The sequence below is a fragment of the Centropristis striata genome, chromosome 8, assembly GCF_030273125.1.
Source record: "Centropristis striata isolate RG_2023a ecotype Rhode Island chromosome 8, C.striata_1.0, whole genome shotgun sequence".
In the NCBI taxonomy this organism is placed as follows: domain Eukaryota; kingdom Metazoa; phylum Chordata; class Actinopteri; order Perciformes; family Serranidae; genus Centropristis; species Centropristis striata.
Window position 1 is genome coordinate 12,348,269 of NC_081524.1, and position 19,878 is coordinate 12,368,146.

General features: G+C 39.9%; 1 protein-coding gene across 1 annotated transcript in view; it reads right to left on the minus strand.

Annotated features, from left to right (window-relative positions):
• Positions 1–19,878, minus strand: part of kcnn3 (potassium intermediate/small conductance calcium-activated channel, subfamily N, member 3) — an 83,987-nt gene that overhangs the window by 47,741 nt on the left and 16,368 nt on the right. The window contains exons 4-5 of the mRNA XM_059339022.1: positions 2,873–3,169; positions 1,690–1,811 (exon numbers count right to left, since the gene is read on the minus strand). Of these exons, the coding sequence (XP_059195005.1) occupies positions 1,690–1,811; positions 2,873–3,169 (419 nt within the window). The remainder of the gene's footprint in view (positions 1–1,689; positions 1,812–2,872; positions 3,170–19,878) is intronic.

Sequence of the window (19,878 nt, forward strand, 5' to 3'; positions counted from 1 at the left end):
TTTTGGCATTTTACGGCTTTATTAGATAGTGACAGATAGAAAGGGGGAGACAGAGGGGAAGACATGCAGCAAAGGATGATGATTTTAAGTATTAAAGTCCAATATATATTCGTCAACCTGTATATGTAGAGAAAGCTTCAGGATATAAAACCTAACCCTAACCCAGAAAATCTACCAGAAGGCTCTGCAAGGTATTGAAAGGACATTTAAGTGTAACCTCTATTTACTTACATTAACAAGCATTAAATAAACCATTAATGAACTTAATAAGCCCATAACACATATAATTGCGTACGTTTTAAAGTATTTAATAATGTACTTGTCAATGATTAATCTCTCTTTGAAGCATATGCAATTTGTAAATGTAACTATAAATGATGATATAGCAGCAGTTGTAATTACAGGATATGCTGTATTTGCTTGTGACATTGATTTACCAAATGCAAGTATTTATTCATTTATTAATATTTTTTTCACTCTCTGTTACAACTGAGCACTTGATGAAGAAAATGAGCTGCAACTGAAGAGCCTGAGAGTAATGTAGTAAATGGACCTTGAGTTAAAGCAACATTATGCATTTTACCTTAAAATAACAGCTTCATTTTGACAGTAGACTGACTTACAATAGGGAAAATTATGTTTCTACCTTTCAACTCTACACTCTGAACCCCTGTTCCTTCACTGTGTAACTTTGTTTAAGGCTTTAGGGCACCATACTCAGACACCACCAGATATGTCCCTGATTTTGGTGAAACTGGATTATATTTTATGGTTCAACTCTCTGTCATTTCCAGATGGACAGAAACCTGCACTTTTAGTTAAAGTACAGCTTGCCGCTCAATGCAGCTACGGTCAATAAGCTCAGTTAGCCGTGCTGCCAGTACTGCTCAGAGCACAAAGGAATGTTGGTGTTTACACCTGTAGCACAGGAGCTTTGGACCGTGGGAAGGGGGAAGGGTTTTTTTTGCTGTTGGACGAGAATATAATATTAGTTGGCTTGTTATGTCTTGTGTTGCTGCACTGTGTTACCAAAGTTGTCAATTTGCTACTTTTTGATCATAAGTAATGTAACCATAACAGGTTAACATGTATAGCTATTATTTCCAAGAATGAACCTTCAAGCTCAACATCTTCTAAACACATTCATTGTGTGAATTACTGCAATTATCGCCACAGTTAGGTAAGCAGGTTAACAGTTAAAAATGCCTTATAACACTCTATAGGGATTTTTTTGTTTGTTTGTTTATATAACATTTAACATATGATTTATTATGCTGTTATCAATCAGTCATTATTATGCTCATAAGTCATGAGAGAATGCCTCATCGACTCATTATCAAATACAAATGTTTATTTCTGTCTTTCTGTATAAAACTAAATTATAGTGTGCTATAACAAAATTAAGTATTAGTGCACTGCTTACAAATGCAGAATGGAGTGTTGTCTTTCAGGACACAATTAAGTAACAACTCCATTGCCTGGATCAAATTAAGTGTACAACTGGTGAGAAAGCCTCATAAACTCAAGTCTAAAGATGGATTATGTTGCACACATGTCCCAGATTATATTTCCTGCCAATTGAATTTAGTTGCTCAGTTGAATCGCGCGTCCAATCACAGTTTGTCTCTCTGTCTAATGCACACACACAATAAAAAAAACACGTTTAAACAAACCAGCTCCGTTACTGACCTCTCGCACACTCGTACGGTCCAGGCAGCAATGATCCACAGAGAGATGCTGAAGACCAGCAGCACCGTCCCGGGGCAGATAGTCATGAGGGTTTTCATTACAAACCGTGTGTTAAAATGCACCTGAAACACACACATAAGTACACTCACAAACTCAGTATAGAAGAGCTGAAAAATGACAATGTCAGACACATTTTCTTCATGGGTTAGTATTGCTTAACTCTGAATCCTCATCCTGTACACCACACAGTCTTTATGTTTTACTAATTAGTCTTCTGAGTAGCTTTTGATAGCGGCAGCACTCGGAGAATCTCCACTGTAATTGGAGTGAAGATCGGGGCTCGCCCTCTGACTCGGGTCAAGCTATACAGTGTCTTTGAGTAATTGGCCTATTTCAGTGTAGTTTTTATCTGTGGCTCATTTGTCATCAACTTCTGGCAAGATGGATGATCTGAGAGCAACGGTTGAGCCCTGGAAGGGTTAAGCAGCTGATAAATGACTTGTCATGTTAGAGCTGCACTTCAATGGCAGCTTCACCTCCTCTTCCTGTCACTGCAGCCTGAGGGTCACAATACTGCCATCGCAGATACATTTGCAAGCTGCTAAATTACCCATCTAAAACCTACTCCGTCTCTCCCGCCGTCTGCGTCCTCTTTGTAGTTTGCATATTTCCACCGCTACATCCCTACTCCCTGATTTTACAATGATGTTTGTCGTTTAAAGTCATTACAAACCTGGCGCCAATCATTTATTGCATGACTTGTACACATTTCTCCGCACTTGTATTGCAATTTCATTCGAGTCCTTTCCTTTCATGCCCCATTTGAGCTGTACGCAATATCTTGTTCTCATTTCACGCTACCATCTCATATTGTATTATGAAAGATCCACCACAGCTTACATCTAAGTCTCCATGTACGGCGATGACAAAAGGAGAGGAAGGGCATTTGAACTGGTAGATGAAAAGAAGCAGGGTGACGAGAAGGATAGAGCGGAAGGAAGCAGTCGAGATAGTGATAGAGAGAGATAGAGGCCAAGAATGAAAGGGATAAAGCAGACGCTGATTTAATTCTGAGGAGAGAGCTTTTGACCTTAATACCTGTATAACCCGCTCACCTCTCTCTTTGACAACCGAACCCTTTGAATGCACACACACGCACCTGCAATCAAAAAACTCTTCTGACCTTATTTAGGGCACCTATACTCCTGGAGGAGGCGTCGGTGAAGAGTTTGCTGTGCAGAAGCATGACTCTGGCGATGAGGTAGAGGCGCAGGAACATGGGCACGCTCAGCACCATGTCCAGGTCAGCCTCGGCCTGGGAGGGCGCGTACGAGAAGGCCAGCCGCGCCCGCCACTGAAACTTAATGTCCCCCGGCACTGGATGCACCGCAGACACCAGCAGCTCCAGAGCGATCAGCAGAACCCTCTCCATCGTCATGGCTATGCGCCAGTCGTCAGCTCCGTTGTCGATGACAAACAGCTGCGGGGACAGGAAGGACATGAGGAGAGTTAAAAGAGGGAAGGAGGTACACTTGCTTTAATGCGCCTCTGTGCAAACTTTTCATCATGATCCTCTGCTGGCACAGTCCACTCATCAGTACAGCTGACTGATGTGATGATTAAAAGAACGAGCAGCAATTTAGAGTAAATGTCTTTTTCCTGAGATGTAAAACATCATCCATCCAATCAGTAATCTATTCAGAGCTTTGGCTCATTTTCATATAACCTACAACTCTTACTAAAATTAAACCAAAGTCATCAGAAGCGGCAGCTCTTAAGCAAAACAGGCTCCTAATGATTGCAGTCACAATATTTTTCAAAAACAGGAACACTATGCATGTATTTCTGCCAGTGTCATGAGCATGTGCCGAACAACGTTACTTTAATTGCAGTTTTCCCTCCCCCCATGTTGATGTTTTGTGTTTGTAATTGCCGTGGTTCCTCTTGATATTGTCGCCAAGGCTGTTGTTATAAGGAAGTGCTAAGAGCAAGGTCTCATTACAGGGGCCCTCCTCCAGACAGTGCTGACAGGAACTGGGGTAGGGGGGGTGGGGGTGGCGGAGGAGGTGTGGTTGATGAGAGGAGAAGGCAGTGGAAGGAGATGGATGAAGTGCAGAGGAAATGAAGAGATAAAGAAAGGAAAGGAGGACACGGCAAAAAAAAGTGAATAAAATTGCCAGTAAATTTGCAAGTGCTGAAAAATTACTTCAATCTGTTTGGAAAGCACAAAGAACTTGTTTCAAGGGTTTTCTTAAAATTCATGTCTGGAGGAAAAACACAATGCTTCACAGAAATCTAGAAGAATTAAACTTGATTGTTCAATATTCTTAAAGTGGACTTACTGAGCTCATTGTCTAGTCTAGTAATAATATGAATGTTGGGTTTTCATTCTTTAATGTAAAAACAAACCCCCCAATATTTTTCTCATGCTGTTTGTCTGAATATACCTGTATTCACCCTCTGTCTGCAATGCTCCATAAATGGCCGGCCTCTTTAAGCCCCCCTCCTGTGAAAGCCCATTCTGCTCTGATTGACTTACAAGAAAAATATGGGGCTCTATTGCAAAGGTAGTTCTCAAGCTGTGGGTGGAAATACTCAGATGGGGGTCATTATATTCTATGCACCTGCATATTACATAAGAAAGTGAGCCAAATCTGAATGGCAGCTCACGAAAAAACTGTCTGGATTGTCTTATTTCAAATTCAGTGGGTTGATAGAAACTTAAGATACCCAAATGTGCATGCACAAGCACTGAAAAAGTGAGCTTTTCACAATATGTCGCCTTAAAGGCATTGATTTGCACTGCACACAGCTCTAAATCTTGCAATTTAGCAGTGCAATTGCATATATTTCTCAGTTTATTACAATAAAATACAGTTTTTCTGTGCAATCATGCACAGAAATGTCTGCACGGGAGATTCTTGCTGCAGACAGAAAAGGTTAAAGAGAGAGATGCAGTTCCTGAAAAGAAAGGCCGGGGTACAGTGAGAGAAATGAGGAACTCCCCTGCTGTAAATCAGTACTGCCGCGAGAAACAGCCGGTGCTAACAATTGCTCTTTACCACATGATTCATCTCAAGGGCTTTCAAGCCCACACAAACATTTATTTAGGAAAACAAAAAACTACAATAACAGGTCAATCATCAGAACAAGACAGCCAGCCGCTCTGTGTCATCGCAGCCAACTGGTCAATGTCAGAAGGAAGGCGGACTGAAGTGCCGCCGCTTCTTCCAGCACCTTTGGACACACTGCATATTTCATCGTTATCTATATCTAGCTCAGCAGGATGTATGTGTTTCCCTTGTTCTGCCGTTGTAGCATGCATGTGCACACATGTAGCCGACATGTGCGCAGACACACATGTAGCCTACGCACACGCCTGAGTCATTGTGTAAGCTATCATTTGAACCGAGGGTCAAACGCCGCCTGTATTCTTTAATGATTTCGGCCAGCGTGCATGTGTGTGTACTGTACTTGTGTGTATTTGTGTATGCCTGAGTGAGTTTGAGAGAGAGTGTGCAGACCCAGCCTCGTCATGGTGACTGTTGCCAAGGCGACAACATCAAAGAGCAGCCAAGCTTAATTAGGATCCCCAGCGAGAGAGAAAGAGAGAGAGAGAGAGAGAGGGACAGGGACAGGGAGAGAGCAGGAGGAAGAGTCAAAAAGAGAGAAACACAGTGAGAGATGAGGCAAGAAGAAAGAAAAAGGAGATACTGGGAATAAGACGAAGAGGTGTGTGTGACAGCGAGTGAAGAGGTACAGAGGGGAAAGCACAGACAGGTTGTCTAACACTTGCAAAAGGTTTGTGTGTGTGTGTGTGTGTGTGTGTGTAGTCTTATTTTGGGGACAGAAATCAAGTCGCACAGTCACATTACTGGGACTTACCCCCTATTTGTGGACAGAAAGCTGCTTCCCATCAGATAAAGCACTGGATTTCAGGGTTAAGACATGTTTTATGGATAAAGTTAAGGAGGGATGTAGTATTTGTGGTAAGTCTGCAGGGAATTAATTTTACTCAATGCAATGACCTCCTAAGTGACAAAAATAAGTTGCAGTGTGTACGTGCTTCTTCGAGCCAGAGTAGGCCACCAAACTTCATGTATATTCATTCACACTTTCAGAGCATTGCTTTTTGTCTACAAACCCGAATCTTTCATGCTTCATTCAGCCCTCTCTTTTTCTCCGTCTACCTCCCTGCTTTTCCTCCATCGAGCATCCCTCTCTCCGCGTCCCCCCCTCTCTGAATGACATCTCTCCAAATCTAAACAGAGGTGATCCAGTTTCTCGCCACTGGAGGAAATGAGCGGCTCTCCCTTCCTCTTCCCTCCGCCCTCCCATCCCCTCCTGTCCTGTCCTCCCTCGCGCTCCTGCTGTCGGTCTTTTCCTGGCTAAAATCGCCATGAGGAAGGGATAAATAATTAAATTCCATTAGGAAAGTAATCTGTCAATGGGAGTGAGTGAGTGCCATTGCTTCTACATGAGCAGGACAGAGGGAGGGAATGACGGAGGAGGAGTTGGGATTGTCTATGCATGTGTGTGTGTGTGTGTGTGTGTGTGTGTATGAGAGAGTCCAAACAGAAACTGTCAACTCTATCAGGAGAGAAACAGAGAGAGGAAGGTCAGGGGACTGCGAAACCAAATAAACTACGACAAAAAGAACAAGCCCAGAGGGAGAAAATGAACAAGATCATGGAAAATCTTCAGTTATTTTCTTCATTTTTAACAAAATGTGGCATCACAGGGCAGAGGGCAAGGGACAGGAAAAGACAACAGAAAGCAGGCAGGACAGAAGGAGGGCAAATTATGAGAAAAACAGAACAAAAAGCAGGTCAGTGGAGGAGAAGGGAGGCAAAAAGGAAAAAGTAGCAATGTGTGAAAATGACAGCACCAAACAACCTCAGGGTCCCTTCAGAGGTGAAGAGGAGACTCTCGACCTCAAGCATTCCTCGCTGCTGCATCTGCAACCTGCCGGATGAGTTTGTCACCCCTCTCCAGCCATCCATGGCTCGACCCCTTCCAGCGCCCGCAGCCATCGTACCTTAGTAATCTTGTTAAGTCCCTGATTGCAGATGCATCTCATCATGGAACCAGACACAGAGCTGGCCAGATATCCAAGCGAGCTAGCGAGACATGCAGAGGCAATCTTGCACAGATGTATGCATGCACATACGCATGCATACATCCAGACGGCCCTGTCAAACAGTATCACAGACTCTTGAAAAAGGATGGAGGATGCAGGCAAATCAGCCTCAAGTCTGCAATTCCCACAGGGGGTAAAAAGACTGAACCTCAGTCTGGGCAGAAACAGCCCTAATCACTGAAGAACACAGTTACAGAGCGAAAAGCATGCGTGCATACTTTTACACACATAGTCACACCTCTGGGAAATGTCTGGGTCCTACAGCATGGAAATCCCTGGAACAGGCAGAAAATAAGTGGGGCGAGCCAAACACACACACACAAGCACAGATTCACACACCCAGATCTAAGTGAATATGCAGAGAGGGTAACACGCTTTCCTCGACTGTAATTGCAGCTCTGAGGGAAACACCCCTGTGGCTGTTTCTGCACAGACGAGAGGAAAGGAAGGAGAGAGGGTGTCGTGGAAGTGAAAAGGAAGTGTTGGAAAGTGTGAGAGATGAGGGAAGGTTCACAGTTTCTGTGCATGTACGAGCAATATTGCCTGGTTTGCCACTAGAAAGTCTAAAAACAGCAACTGGGAGAGAGTGAAGAAAGGATTCCACCAGTGGTGCCTTGAGAGCAGGAATCTCCTTCTTTCAGTGCAAATACAAAAAATAAACTGTGTTTCTTAATATGGCCAGAGGCTAGCAAGACACGAATGGCATCTGATAAATGAACATTTCTTGGAGATAAGCGGGTGAAATGCTTCTTTCATGTCCACAGTCTGAGGAGGATGCTGCGGTTTACCTCGCTGTCATTTTCTCTTCCATTATAGTTCCCGGGGAGGACGTACATTATATAGAATATGCAGAACAAAACAGCATCAAACAACCGTCCAAGTATTGGACAACCCCAGACTGCAGGTTCACTTTAAAGAAGACAACCCTTTTAGGAAAACCTAAGCTCACTTTATTTTCCTAATTCCATCTGCCTGCCTTTGAGTGGCTGAGAGTGCCAAGCTGGTGTCTCCTTGATCAATGGACTGCTTCTAAAATCCTCCAAAAGTAACCGAATAACACAATGCCTAAAGTGCACTAATGGACTGGAGAAATATCCCACTCTCACACGCTCTCTTATAGTTTCTATTTGATTAATTTAAACAACAATTCAATTTTTGCCTTTCAAGTCCGAAATTCTTGCAACTTTACGAGAGTAAGTGAATCCTTTCATTCAGTTTCTTGTTGTTGGAAATGTAAAAAAGTGTGCGTTTGTAAAGAAATGAAGAGAATGCCAGTGATGAGCTGGCAAATTAGTGAGTCACGCAACAGACTAGAACATCAAATACATGAAAGTATATACATGGTTGTCCCTGAACAGTGGTGATTGAAGGGTTTTCTCTAAAGAGGGGCAACAGGGGTGCAATGCTATTATTATGGGTGAGGACCAATATATATTATAATATATATATAAGACAAATAGTCTTCAATCAAACTCCCTTAATGATTAAAACTATAGAGGGAAAGCAAATCCCCTGAAATGAAGGTTGTTACCAAGTATTTTCACACAAATTCCTCCAACTGGAAATATTAAAGGTCCCAGAACTAAAAGAAACCTCTAATCGGCACCATCTGACATCATTTAAAATTAAACCAGAGAGCCCCAGCAGGCGGAGGGCAACTTATGCTACGAAAAATCACTATTTCATAATCATCTATTTATAGAGGAAAATCAATGGTGTCTTATTGCAAAGTGTATTAAATAAAGTCGTACAAATATAAGCTATGTAAATAAGAACAAGTTGTGATCAAAACATGCTAAGTATCGCTGAAAACTAAAAATTCCCAGCTTTTTATAGAACGTGAACACGTCACGATCACAAACAATTCAGTGTCATGAAAGACACATTTGCAGATTGTTTTTTAAGCAAACATTTAGCTTGGTTTTTGCCTTATGAATCATTTATCTCTCTTGGATTCTGTGGTTTTTAATGGCAGCTGTAATAACAATGTTTTTTCTTGGTTCATCATTGTCTTGCCCAATGATATTTCAGTCCTCAGTCTCCATTATTATTATATCCAATCTCATTCACTCTGGCACAACGTTAACTCAAACTAATGGCGTGTGGTTGCACAGCGTGGACGGTCAATCACAGCTCTATCAAATGTCTCCTGAGTTCATGGTGGTGATAACAATCTCTGCTCCAATTCTAATAATATCTATACGATAATAGTTTCCATCTGTTGTCTAAACACAGTAACAAAGCAGCAGTGAAACAAAGTAGAACCCAGGAAGCAACTGTAAAAGAAATAAAAGAGGTGTAGTGCGATGAAGACAATACTGATTCATGTTGTTGTTGCAGAGTTAAAGGTGCTGTTAACAACATTCAGAACATGAGGAGGATGCTGTGGTTTATCCCCCACCCCAGTGAGAGTGAGCTCAACCCCAGCATGGCTTACACTGCTCGCTGCCTCTACATTTAGATCTGTGTGGACGCAATCCTGCTTCTAAATTTTGTTCTGAGCACCTTTAAGGAGCCACTTTGGTCTGATCATTTGCATCTATTTCACTCTAATTCAGAGCTCCTTTCAAAAGGCAGACCAGCGTGCAGTGACCTACGCAGCATGGCATACAAAGATTTTCTCTTAATATTATATTATTATACACAGTCCTGTGGAAGTGTTAAAGCGTGATTTGTTATTGTTAGTGTTTCTGTAAGGGGTTTTATTAAAATCTTAGCAATATTTAGAGGAAAAAGAGCATATAGCCTTGGCAAATCTGAACTGAAAATCTACAGGAAATATTGTTGAAAGGTTTTCTTTGACTCAAAATGACTAAATCTGATTTATTTAAAAGAACAATCCGCTGATTTAGCACTTCACTTCTATAACATTGTGGTATTCATGATTAACATTAAAATAATAGTTAAAAATCCAAACCAGAGATATCACTACTTTTTTCATGCATTCTTCAAAACCTGACTCCTACATTACCCACAATGCAACTTAATAGTTGACAGTTCAGTCATTGATTTGAGTGTGTTCTGCCAGTAGCAGCTAGTGTAGTCTCAGAGATGAGAGAGGCCACAGATGTCTGGTGTCTTACCAGTTTTTTTGGGTTTTCAAACTTACTCTTCAGCACAAACCTGCACTAACTCAAGTGACATCCCCTAAGGTCATTATTCAGACTTCATGCAGCCTCCTCTGGGCCCACAACATGCTTTTTTCTGTGTTTTCACATGTTCTTCCGTTGATGTGTACGAAACAAGTTCCCATTTAAAGTACAACATGTATTCAGTTAAATCTGTCCAACTGTTTCCATACAAATCTTAAAATAACTACGGGTTAAAAACCTCTTAAGATTCTTAATGCAACCCTTGGCTGCACAATCAACTATACAGAAGTACATTTATGTACTGTATGTAGGAACACACTGTTCAGTTAAGAGCTGAAAATAGTAATTCCAGATTGCTTTACATGAAATGTCATAAGTTTTTCGCCGAGCCAGATCCAGCAGAGTCTGATGGCCACTTGCAGTCCAATCTTGTGCTTTTATGCAAATTGCACAGCAGAGCTGGAAATACCAGCCAGAACACATCAATAACCACCTGAACAAGCACTTGAGAATTGTACTTTTTCCCATAGTGTAAGACATAATCAGGACAAAAAAGGCTGATTGCTCCCACAGAGGAAAAGGAAGGAACAAGCAGATTCTGGGAAATGCTACAATTTTCAAAGTTAAGCTTGGTCCTTTACTATCATCATGTCTTATTGTAATATGAGCACTTTGATTAGTGTATTATTATCACTGTTTTTAAACGTATGAAACAGCTGTAGCCTGTAGATTTATAAAATAGTCAGCTGAATATTGGGAAACCTATATGAATGAAGAAAATTCCCATGATGAGACACAAGAACATCTATAATTTATTAATCAGGGATGTATTGAATTGGAAATAGATGTAACGACACATTTTCAATATTGATGTGCGGTTAATGTGGTTGTCTGTGTTGCTACAATGATATAAAATCGAATAAGTAAATATTAGATGAAGATGGGATGGTATTTCAGAGATAAAGTCTTTTTGTACCCCAGCTGCATTTTGTCCAAGTTTAAGGAGGATTCTTGGGATTAGTTTGTTCAAAGAAGTACGAGAGAAAAACTGGAAGAACATGACAGACTTGATAATGTTTAGTAGCAATCTGAAGCCATCCCAGAAAAATGTTGGAACATGGCTGATAACTGTGAAAATCTAACATTTGGGTGTTTTAACAGCAAATATCTCACTGTAAAAGGATTTAGTGAATTTGGCAATGTGCTAATCTGTGTACGACTGATTTAATCCATAAACAAATAGTAAACTAAAGAAAATCAAAGCTACAACAACACCATTCTTTGTCCAAGTTTGAATTTGTTTTGACTTTTGGCCAGGATTTTAACTTTCCACATGCTGGATTAAAAATGTAAGAAACATAACCAGGAGTGTCAGAGTCATTCAGCTGACAAACCAAAACACAAAACTGCAAAGTTGTCACTCCAAATCAAGCATTGCTCATGTCAGCAACCTGTCAGTTTTAACAGTTACAAAAACCTTAAAATCACACACACTTCTGCTGCACATTTGTGTCGGTTCCAACATGCTCACATTTAATTTTATACAGAGAACGATTTTCTCTCTTCGACAACAAGATAATTACTGTGAATAGTTAACAAAATCTTAAATTATTTTCTTTGAGGCAGTGAGTAAGGGAGAGATTTGTAATATGTGATGATTACAGATGAATTCACTGTTGTCTGGATTGATTATTTTTTCCCTTATTTCATGCTGAGCACAATTGGTTTGGGCAGATTAGAAGAGACAGTGAAGATGAAGAGAGAGGAGAGAAGCATCCAAAAGAGGAAGGCAGAGAGGAAAAATGCGAGAGATGAATAAAAACAGGGCAAGATAAAAGGGGGAGAAAAAAAAAGGAGACAGTGAGTGGTTTTTAGAGGGTGAGAAAAGCAAGCGAGTGTTAAAGTACAACAGGAGGAGGGTAAATAGGTGGGAAGCTGAATGCTGAGTAACAAGGCAGGAGAGGAGTCAGAAAGAAAGGATGTGAAACTCAACAAACAAAATTGGATTGAGGCCCGGTGGAAGGAGAAGGGAGACAGATCTAATCTGATAACGACGAAGAAGCAGGAGAAGAAAGGAGGAAAAAAGAAAGAAAAGGAGAAGCACGTTGATGGTGGTGCACAAAAAGTATTGTGAGATAAAAGCCATGAGGAGAAAGAGAGAAATGGAGATCAGTGTGAGAGAGAGAAAGGTGGTATAAATGCCAGCTAAACCCGATAACATCATTCTGATCTCTCGCGTCTCTGCCTCTCCAACCTTCTGTGCAAATGTATATATACGTGTGTGTGTGTGTGTGTGTGTGTGTGTGTGTGTGTGTGTACGTGCATGTAATATCCTGTTACATCCTGGGCAAAATGCTCCAGCAGAGTGTGTCGTAATCTGAGAATGAGATCTTTATTGAACAATGCCTTTCATTTTGCACAGCATTACTTCTCCTGGTGTGTGTATGTGTGATGTTTGTGTTTGAACCATCCAACAATAAGAAGCAGAGACAAACTGCCACTTCTCATGCTGCTCATGTATATAAGCAAACAGGCTTGGCGCCAGCAGGCAGGTTATAATAAATTTAACATGCATGTAATGACACATGTGAGCTGTTTCAGGTGTAGCCTATATGAAAAGCGTTCACTCTGAAATGCTGCACACCGTCACTGTAGTCAGCTGTTGTAAAAAGAAAATAATACAGTCACAGATGAAAGCCAACACCTCAAACCACAACAAAATGTTGCTTTAATATTTCTGGTATGTGAAGGTGAAAAAACATGTCAATTAGCTAGCTTTAGAGCTGTTGGACTAATTTATGACAGAGCCAGGCGAGCTGGTATCCACTGCTTCCAACGGTGAAGACAAACTTGCAGCAAATAAATCATGCAACATCACCTCCGACACTTTTTTAGCTTTGTTAACTTGCAAGTAATGTCTGTAAAGAGCGGTTCATGGCTGGTGAGGTTCATGGCTGGTGAGGCACTGACTCCATCAGAATCAGATTTACAAATATATATGAACTCAACAGAGTGGATTATTCACCATTTGATTGGCAGCAGTTATGTTTCATATCTCATATTAATAGGGCTGGGCAATATGTTGATATAAAAGATATATCGATATATTTTTAAATGTGATATGGAATTAGACCATATCACATTTATCAATATAGTTTCTTTTTTTTTTTTTACTTTCTTTACTAGGGTGTGTCATATTTAGTTATTTTGTAATGTTCGTTATTCTTTTATCATATAAATATATTTATTTCAGAAAAAGATTGGCCTATTTTATTTCATAGGCTATTTTTATTTAAGATCTTTTTTTATTTAAATGTGCACTGTATGGAGCTTTGATTAAAAAAAAAAAAAAAAAGAAGGTACTCCTATTGTTATACAGTATTTATGTTCACTTAAATAAACAGTTTCAATAAAACTACTTGTGACATGTCATATTTGGCTTTGACTGAACATTTGCTCTCACATTGCGATAAAAATATCGGGATACATATCGTATATCGATATTCAGCCTAAATATATCGGGATATGACTTTTGGTCCATATCGCCCAGCCGTACATAGCAACATGCTTTACACATACAAACTATAGCCCGTGTGACGCACATTTCATTTAAATAAAAATGTTATTATGGTCTTACCCTTACTTAAATGAGGTCAATGCGCCAGATAAAAATTTCCATTACTTTTTTATAGAAGTCTACCTTGTCTTCTTTCAGTTTTAAAAGTCTGTCACTTACTCTGCAGCTGCGGAGTAGCATAACAATCTCTGGAATCACTTACTTGATTCCTGTGGTCTATGTCTAGTACCTTCAGGTTGAATGCACTTATTGTAAGTCGCTTTGGACAAAAGCGTCTGCTAAATGACATGTAATGTAATGTAATGTAATGAGTGCCCCCTGCCATGTGGCAAGAGAACTGCCTGCCTCACCCAGTGCCTCTTCACTGAGCACACGAAACAGATTACACACATATATTATATACATCAGCTAAACTATGGAAAGTCAGGGGGGCATGTATTAAAAGTGTTTGAAACATTTGTTTGGCAACATACAGAGAGACAGTAACAAGCTCACATTGCATGGCAGAGCACAGTTTGCTCAAACCAACGTGGGGCTCAGCTTGCTGCTGCTGCACCGTGCATCTCTTCCCCTTAAACAGGAAATGCAAAAATTAATTAAAAAAATAATAAAAACAAACAAAATTGTTTAAATTAAATGGAACATTAGTTTATAGTTCAAACCATTTGACAAATATAACAATTTAATTTATTCATTATATATTTAATTTTTTCCATGATGACAGGTGAAGCTCTGCCTCCCCTGCCTCTCCTGACTCACGTCACTGGTAAAGAGATATCTGCATATGGATGAAGAATATGTCTGAAACAAGGCCGTATTCTGGTATCTGAAGCTTTCTCGTTTTCATTTTTAATGACTTTTTACTGATCTTTAGTTGAAAACAGGTCATGTGGAGAGCAAAAGAGGCAGAAGCACCAACCGAAATGCAGCTAACTTAGCTAGTTTAGCTAATTTGGCTAAACTACTTGAGAAATAATCCAGTTGCAGACATCAATTCCAACCCCAGCTCCATTTCTGGTGTCTCAAGTTGCTAATTGGACAGCAAACAATGACCATCGATATTATCAATCTAAAATCTGTATCGGCCTAAAATATCCTAAATCGATCAGGCGCTAAATCACAGATGGACTAACATAACTACTTGCAACAAGATAAAAAGTAGCCAGCAGCTTCCCAGTTACCAAATATTGTTGTTTGCAAAGAACATCTAAAAATGACTGTATGCTGCCTGTGCATCAGCAAACAGCAGGCCAGATATTTCCCTCAGGAGATGGTAGAGACCAAAAATAGAGCTAAAAGGGAGTGCATTTTAGACAGTCTTCAGGTGGAAACACGACACAAAAAGTCTTCAATAAGCAACTGTTTGCTGACAAATTTGACATATCCACTTAATGGGTTTTATAATGCATCAATGTTGTCGAGCTTGTTGAGCTCGTTTCTGTTACCCCACATATCCAATAAAGGATTTATTTGTGACATTCAGTCATCATGACATTGAACTCACAAAGTTAATTTCTGAAGATAAATAGATATCTAGAAGAGCCACAAAAACACTGTTTTACACTTCCTGTTTCAACTTGCAATCAAGCCTCAGTTGTGTGCACACATTTTTCTTTTTCTGCAGTGAGGAATAATTACCAGCATAACATCTGTGCTCACCTTTGGTTTTACCTCATAATAAATTGGTTGAAACCTGTCTGATTACCTGACTGCAGTGTCACCGTGTTCCCAGATTTAAGCAATTTTCATCAGTATAGTGTTATTAAAAACTGAAGTAATACACAAACTGTAATAAACCGGGATTATCCTTCAAAAGCTGTCTGCTGCAGCAGGGTAAAAATGAGAATAAATTATCACCATCTTCACTCAAGTTATCAGAAGTGATTTGGGGTTCAATCACAAAATTATCTCCTCCACCTTCAAAGCACTCCTCCCCAAACTCCTAACTTCATTTAATCAAAAGGAATGATTTCTCAAAGAGATTAAAGACCATTTTCTGCCGTGTCGGCCTTACAGTATCAATCTTTTCTTCTCCTGCCGGTATTAGCGTGCCTGTCACGTGTGGCACCCGGAGTGTGCGTGGGAGGATGACTGACTCCGTATGTGGATGTGACATCAAACTTGTGAGCAGAAGCGAGGTCTCTTTTCTCAATGAATGCTGAACCATAAACGCAAATACACGTACTGTTGTGAATCTTAATACACAGCAGCAGCAGCAGCCTATTACCGACTGATTGCTAGTCTATCAGCCCCTGAGTATGACAGTGAATAAGCAATGGCCATCTAGTTATTGATCCACAGACGGAGAGCCTCAACCTCAGAGCAGAATACATCACAATCTCCATCATAAGACTCACTGGAACTGTAATAGACATTTCCACCAACATCTAACCTGTGATGTAATGAAAAAAAAAAAAACATCACAGCATTAAACTAATATGTAGTGAGATGGATGAGTGTTGCTCCGTGGTTTAGCTGGTGGGAGTAATAGCTGGTGTGGGGCCACTCATTGGGTCCGATTCCCGCAAGGCTCCCATAAATAGTCAATGTGCATTGATTGCAAATGGCTTCAGATGAAAACCCCGGCTAAATGACCGTGGTACCATTATATTAGTGAAATGACAAACAGCAAAACAGATACCAAGAAGCATGAAAGCATTTCTGATTGATTGTTTCAGCCTTACAAGAGGTTCAGGCTCTGTGTGTTTGTGTGTTTATGTGTGCATCTATTGAATGACAGGGTTGTTAATGGACGAGTGTGTGTTTAACATTCAGTGTGTATTTACTCGATGCAAAGCCATGCAGACTGTTTCTTCAATCCCACTAAGAACCTCATTAAAGTCATTAATTGGCTGGAGCCAACACACACCTGGGTCCCTTGGTCTATCTCGGAGGCCTGAGGGATGACAACATAATGTGTCCACTGTGGACAGAGCTCAGATGTGCCTCTGCTTACATCTGTAGACAACCATTCTGAAACAAAAGAGGCAGTAAAGACGTAGTCGCTATTTTGGGAAACATGCTTTCTTGCAGAGAGTTAGATGAGACGACTGATAACACTCTAAAATCTGTCCATTAAATATGAAGCTACAACCAGCAGTTAGTTGGCTTAGCTTAAAAGAAAGACTGGAAACACTGGTAGACAGCGAGCCGAGCTCATTCTAAGAATAATTATCAGCCTAATTATAGTATGTAAACAGGGCCTACCTGTAATCTTAAAATAGTCCCTTTGTTAAACCGCAAATTGTTGTTTTGACACTTTAAATACAGCATACTATAATTTAATATATACGGATTAAATAAATGAGACATATTGTGTTAATTAGCAGTGTTGGAGTAGCTGGTTACATATAACATTATGTAATTATAAAATTTCCTCTGGGGATATTCTGAAAAGCTACTGCCGGTGTATGTACACTATGATGAGATTCTTCAGTTCAACTATGCCCTTTAACCTCCAAATGTGTGTGTGAGTGTGTGTGAAACGTGTATCTGGAGGAGTGTGCGCGCTTACGCGCGCATTTGTGTGTGTGTTTGTGTGTAATTAAAATCACATAAAGTTACCTGTGTGTGTGTGTGTGTGTGTGTGTGTGTGTGTGTGTACGTTTGAAGCATGTGTATGCATGTGTTAGGAGTGTGCGTGCTTACGCACGTGTGTGTATGTGTGTCTGTGTATCTGTAACTGTAATCACATCAAAGATCAAAGGCAATCAGATCAAAGCAATCAACAGGATTAACTGGCACCTGTTCCGGCATAGTGACAGCAGAGGTGGACAGACAGAATTTCTGGCCTCGAACAGAAAGCCTTTTTGGCAAAACCATAATACCTATCATTGATCCGACTTCACTTTGAGCATCCTGAATTCTTCCTGAACATCTACATATGTTTTTTTTTTTAAGAAAAATGAAAAAATAGCTTTGTTAGAGTGATCTAAAAAAACTGTTACATCTCCCTTTTTCAGAAATCTTCCTGCGTTTTTAATATGGGAGCCAATGAGGCTGTTGGTGCGTGTTGGTGTGTGTTGGTGGCGCATCTCTACGTCGTACGCCCAAACTATAACTCTGACAGCTTTACCAGAGGATTGTGAGTGAGAAGACAAATTTCCCTACGTTTCTATGTATAAATTATTTCTGTAGAGTGGAATTTGCGGCCTGGAGCGCAGTTTTCAAATTTTTTCTCTCCCTCTACACTCTGGCGATGATGTCACACACTGTGACACGAACATTCCGTGCAATACACACCCATTATAATCTCAGAATTCTCCAAAAATGATCATGGTCATTGAACAGGGATTGATAAAAACATGGATTAATACACCGATACACAAGACTTGTGTCTACTGTTTAAAGTTTAAATGGAGTCTCTAGGTGAAATTATGACGGAGAAGTAGACGTTTGAAAATCTCCAATTATTGTTCTTTTTCGCTCATTTTTTTCCGGCCGTCCCATTTATTTCAATGCAAAGTTTTGGGCAGTTCGTATTCGTAATTCATATTCTGTAGAGAAAAGTAATAGCACACCGATCCCGATCAAACCGCACGTTTTGATATATAATTTGTCCTGCCCCGAGCACTGGTCCCTACAGCTATTGCTGTATGGGACCAGTGCTTGGTGCAATTGCCCCGTGGCCCTAATTAAACTATAAAAGATAAATGCAATTGTTATCCTTTACAGTTACTGAGAAAATATTTTTTAATATGTAATACAATTACAGATACTAATCATAATGTTGGATGGATTAAAAAGGAATTATATTCAAATATGTTCTTTCTCTTAATAAATCTACAGTATATGTACAGTACCAGTCAAAAGTCTGGACACACCTCCGCAATAAGTAGTTATCCTTTATTATTTATTATTTTAACAAAACCATGATGAAACACATATGGAATTATGTAGAAAAAATGTTTTAAAGACATCATTAAAGAAACTTCATCCCTCTCAGTCAGCTTTGTGAGGTCATCACCTGGAATAGTTTTTAGTTAACAGGTGCGTCTTGTCAAAATTTGTGGAATTTTTTGCCTTCTTAATGTGTTTGAGAATATAAAATATAAAACACAAATATAAAATTTGTTTAACACTTTTTGTGTTTACTACATAATTCCACACGTGCTCCATCATAGTTCTGATGTCTTCAATATTAATGTACAATGTAGAATTTTATTTAAAAAAAAAAGAAAAACCATTGAATGAGAAGGTGTGTGACTTGTACTGTGGAAAATAACATTTATTGTGTCACTTTGCATGTTCTTGCCATGCAGGAATACATTCTTTTGGCATGTTTTCCAGACAACGTGGTGGACGAAGCTGTTGGGACAAATATAAGTGAAACCCATCAAGTGTAGGATGGCTTCCAAAGAGTTGTGTCTCCGTCCAGACCATAGACTGGATGGAAGGAAGACACTATTCCTCCCAGAGGTGGGACCAGGTCATTGTTTTTCAAATCACAAGTAAGTCTCAAGTCTTTGCCCTCAAGTCCCGAGTCAAGTCCCAAGTCAAGACCGATAAGTCTCAACATAAGTCCTACAATTTGAGTTTCGAGTCCTTTTAACAACAGAGTAATAATATTTAAACGGATCATGTATGCTTTTAAAATCTGTATTTATTTATCAAAACTTTTTTTTTTGCAAGAACATTCTTCAAACACATTTGGAAAAATAAACCAAGTGCATAACAAAAGCATATTGCACTACAACTAGTTCCACAGCAGTTTCTGTCCTGTCTTGTCTCATCTCATACTGTGTGTGTTTTTTTCTCACTAATTTAGCAATGCTGCTAGCAAAGTTACTTAGCCGAGAAGCTAGCGTTAGCGTTCATTCAAAACTTACCGTTCTTTGTGAATCTTCAAAAGTCGGAAGTTGGAATTTGTTGCGTCTCTTTTGTTGACCACTTTGTAGTTTTTATACCCAAACAAAACTATCTTTGGTATCATTTTTGCCACCTGATGGCAGATGTCAGATGAAAATACGTGGATTGAATTTGATTGGATGTTGTGCCGACAGCACACACACAGAGACACACAGAGAGACGCAGCGAGAGACGCACACATTTACACAAAGAGAGATAGAGTGGTCCTTAACATACCTTTTAATCTTTGGGTTTTGGGGAAAGTAGCAAGTCTTTTCAAGTCAAAAGGCTCAAGTCCAAGTGAAGTCACAAGTCGCACGTTATTAAGTCCAAGTCGAGTTGCAAGTCTCTTTAGATTTTGTCAAGTCGAGTTAAAAGTCATCATATCTAAGTCATGTGACTCAAGTCCACACCTCTGTTTCCTCCCAATGTAATAGTGAGAGAATCAATTAATTTGTCTTGTAAAATCAGAAAAGGGCTCTTAAATGACTGTACTGTGTAAAGCTTGTTTCACTGTTGAGTATTGTTGCGTC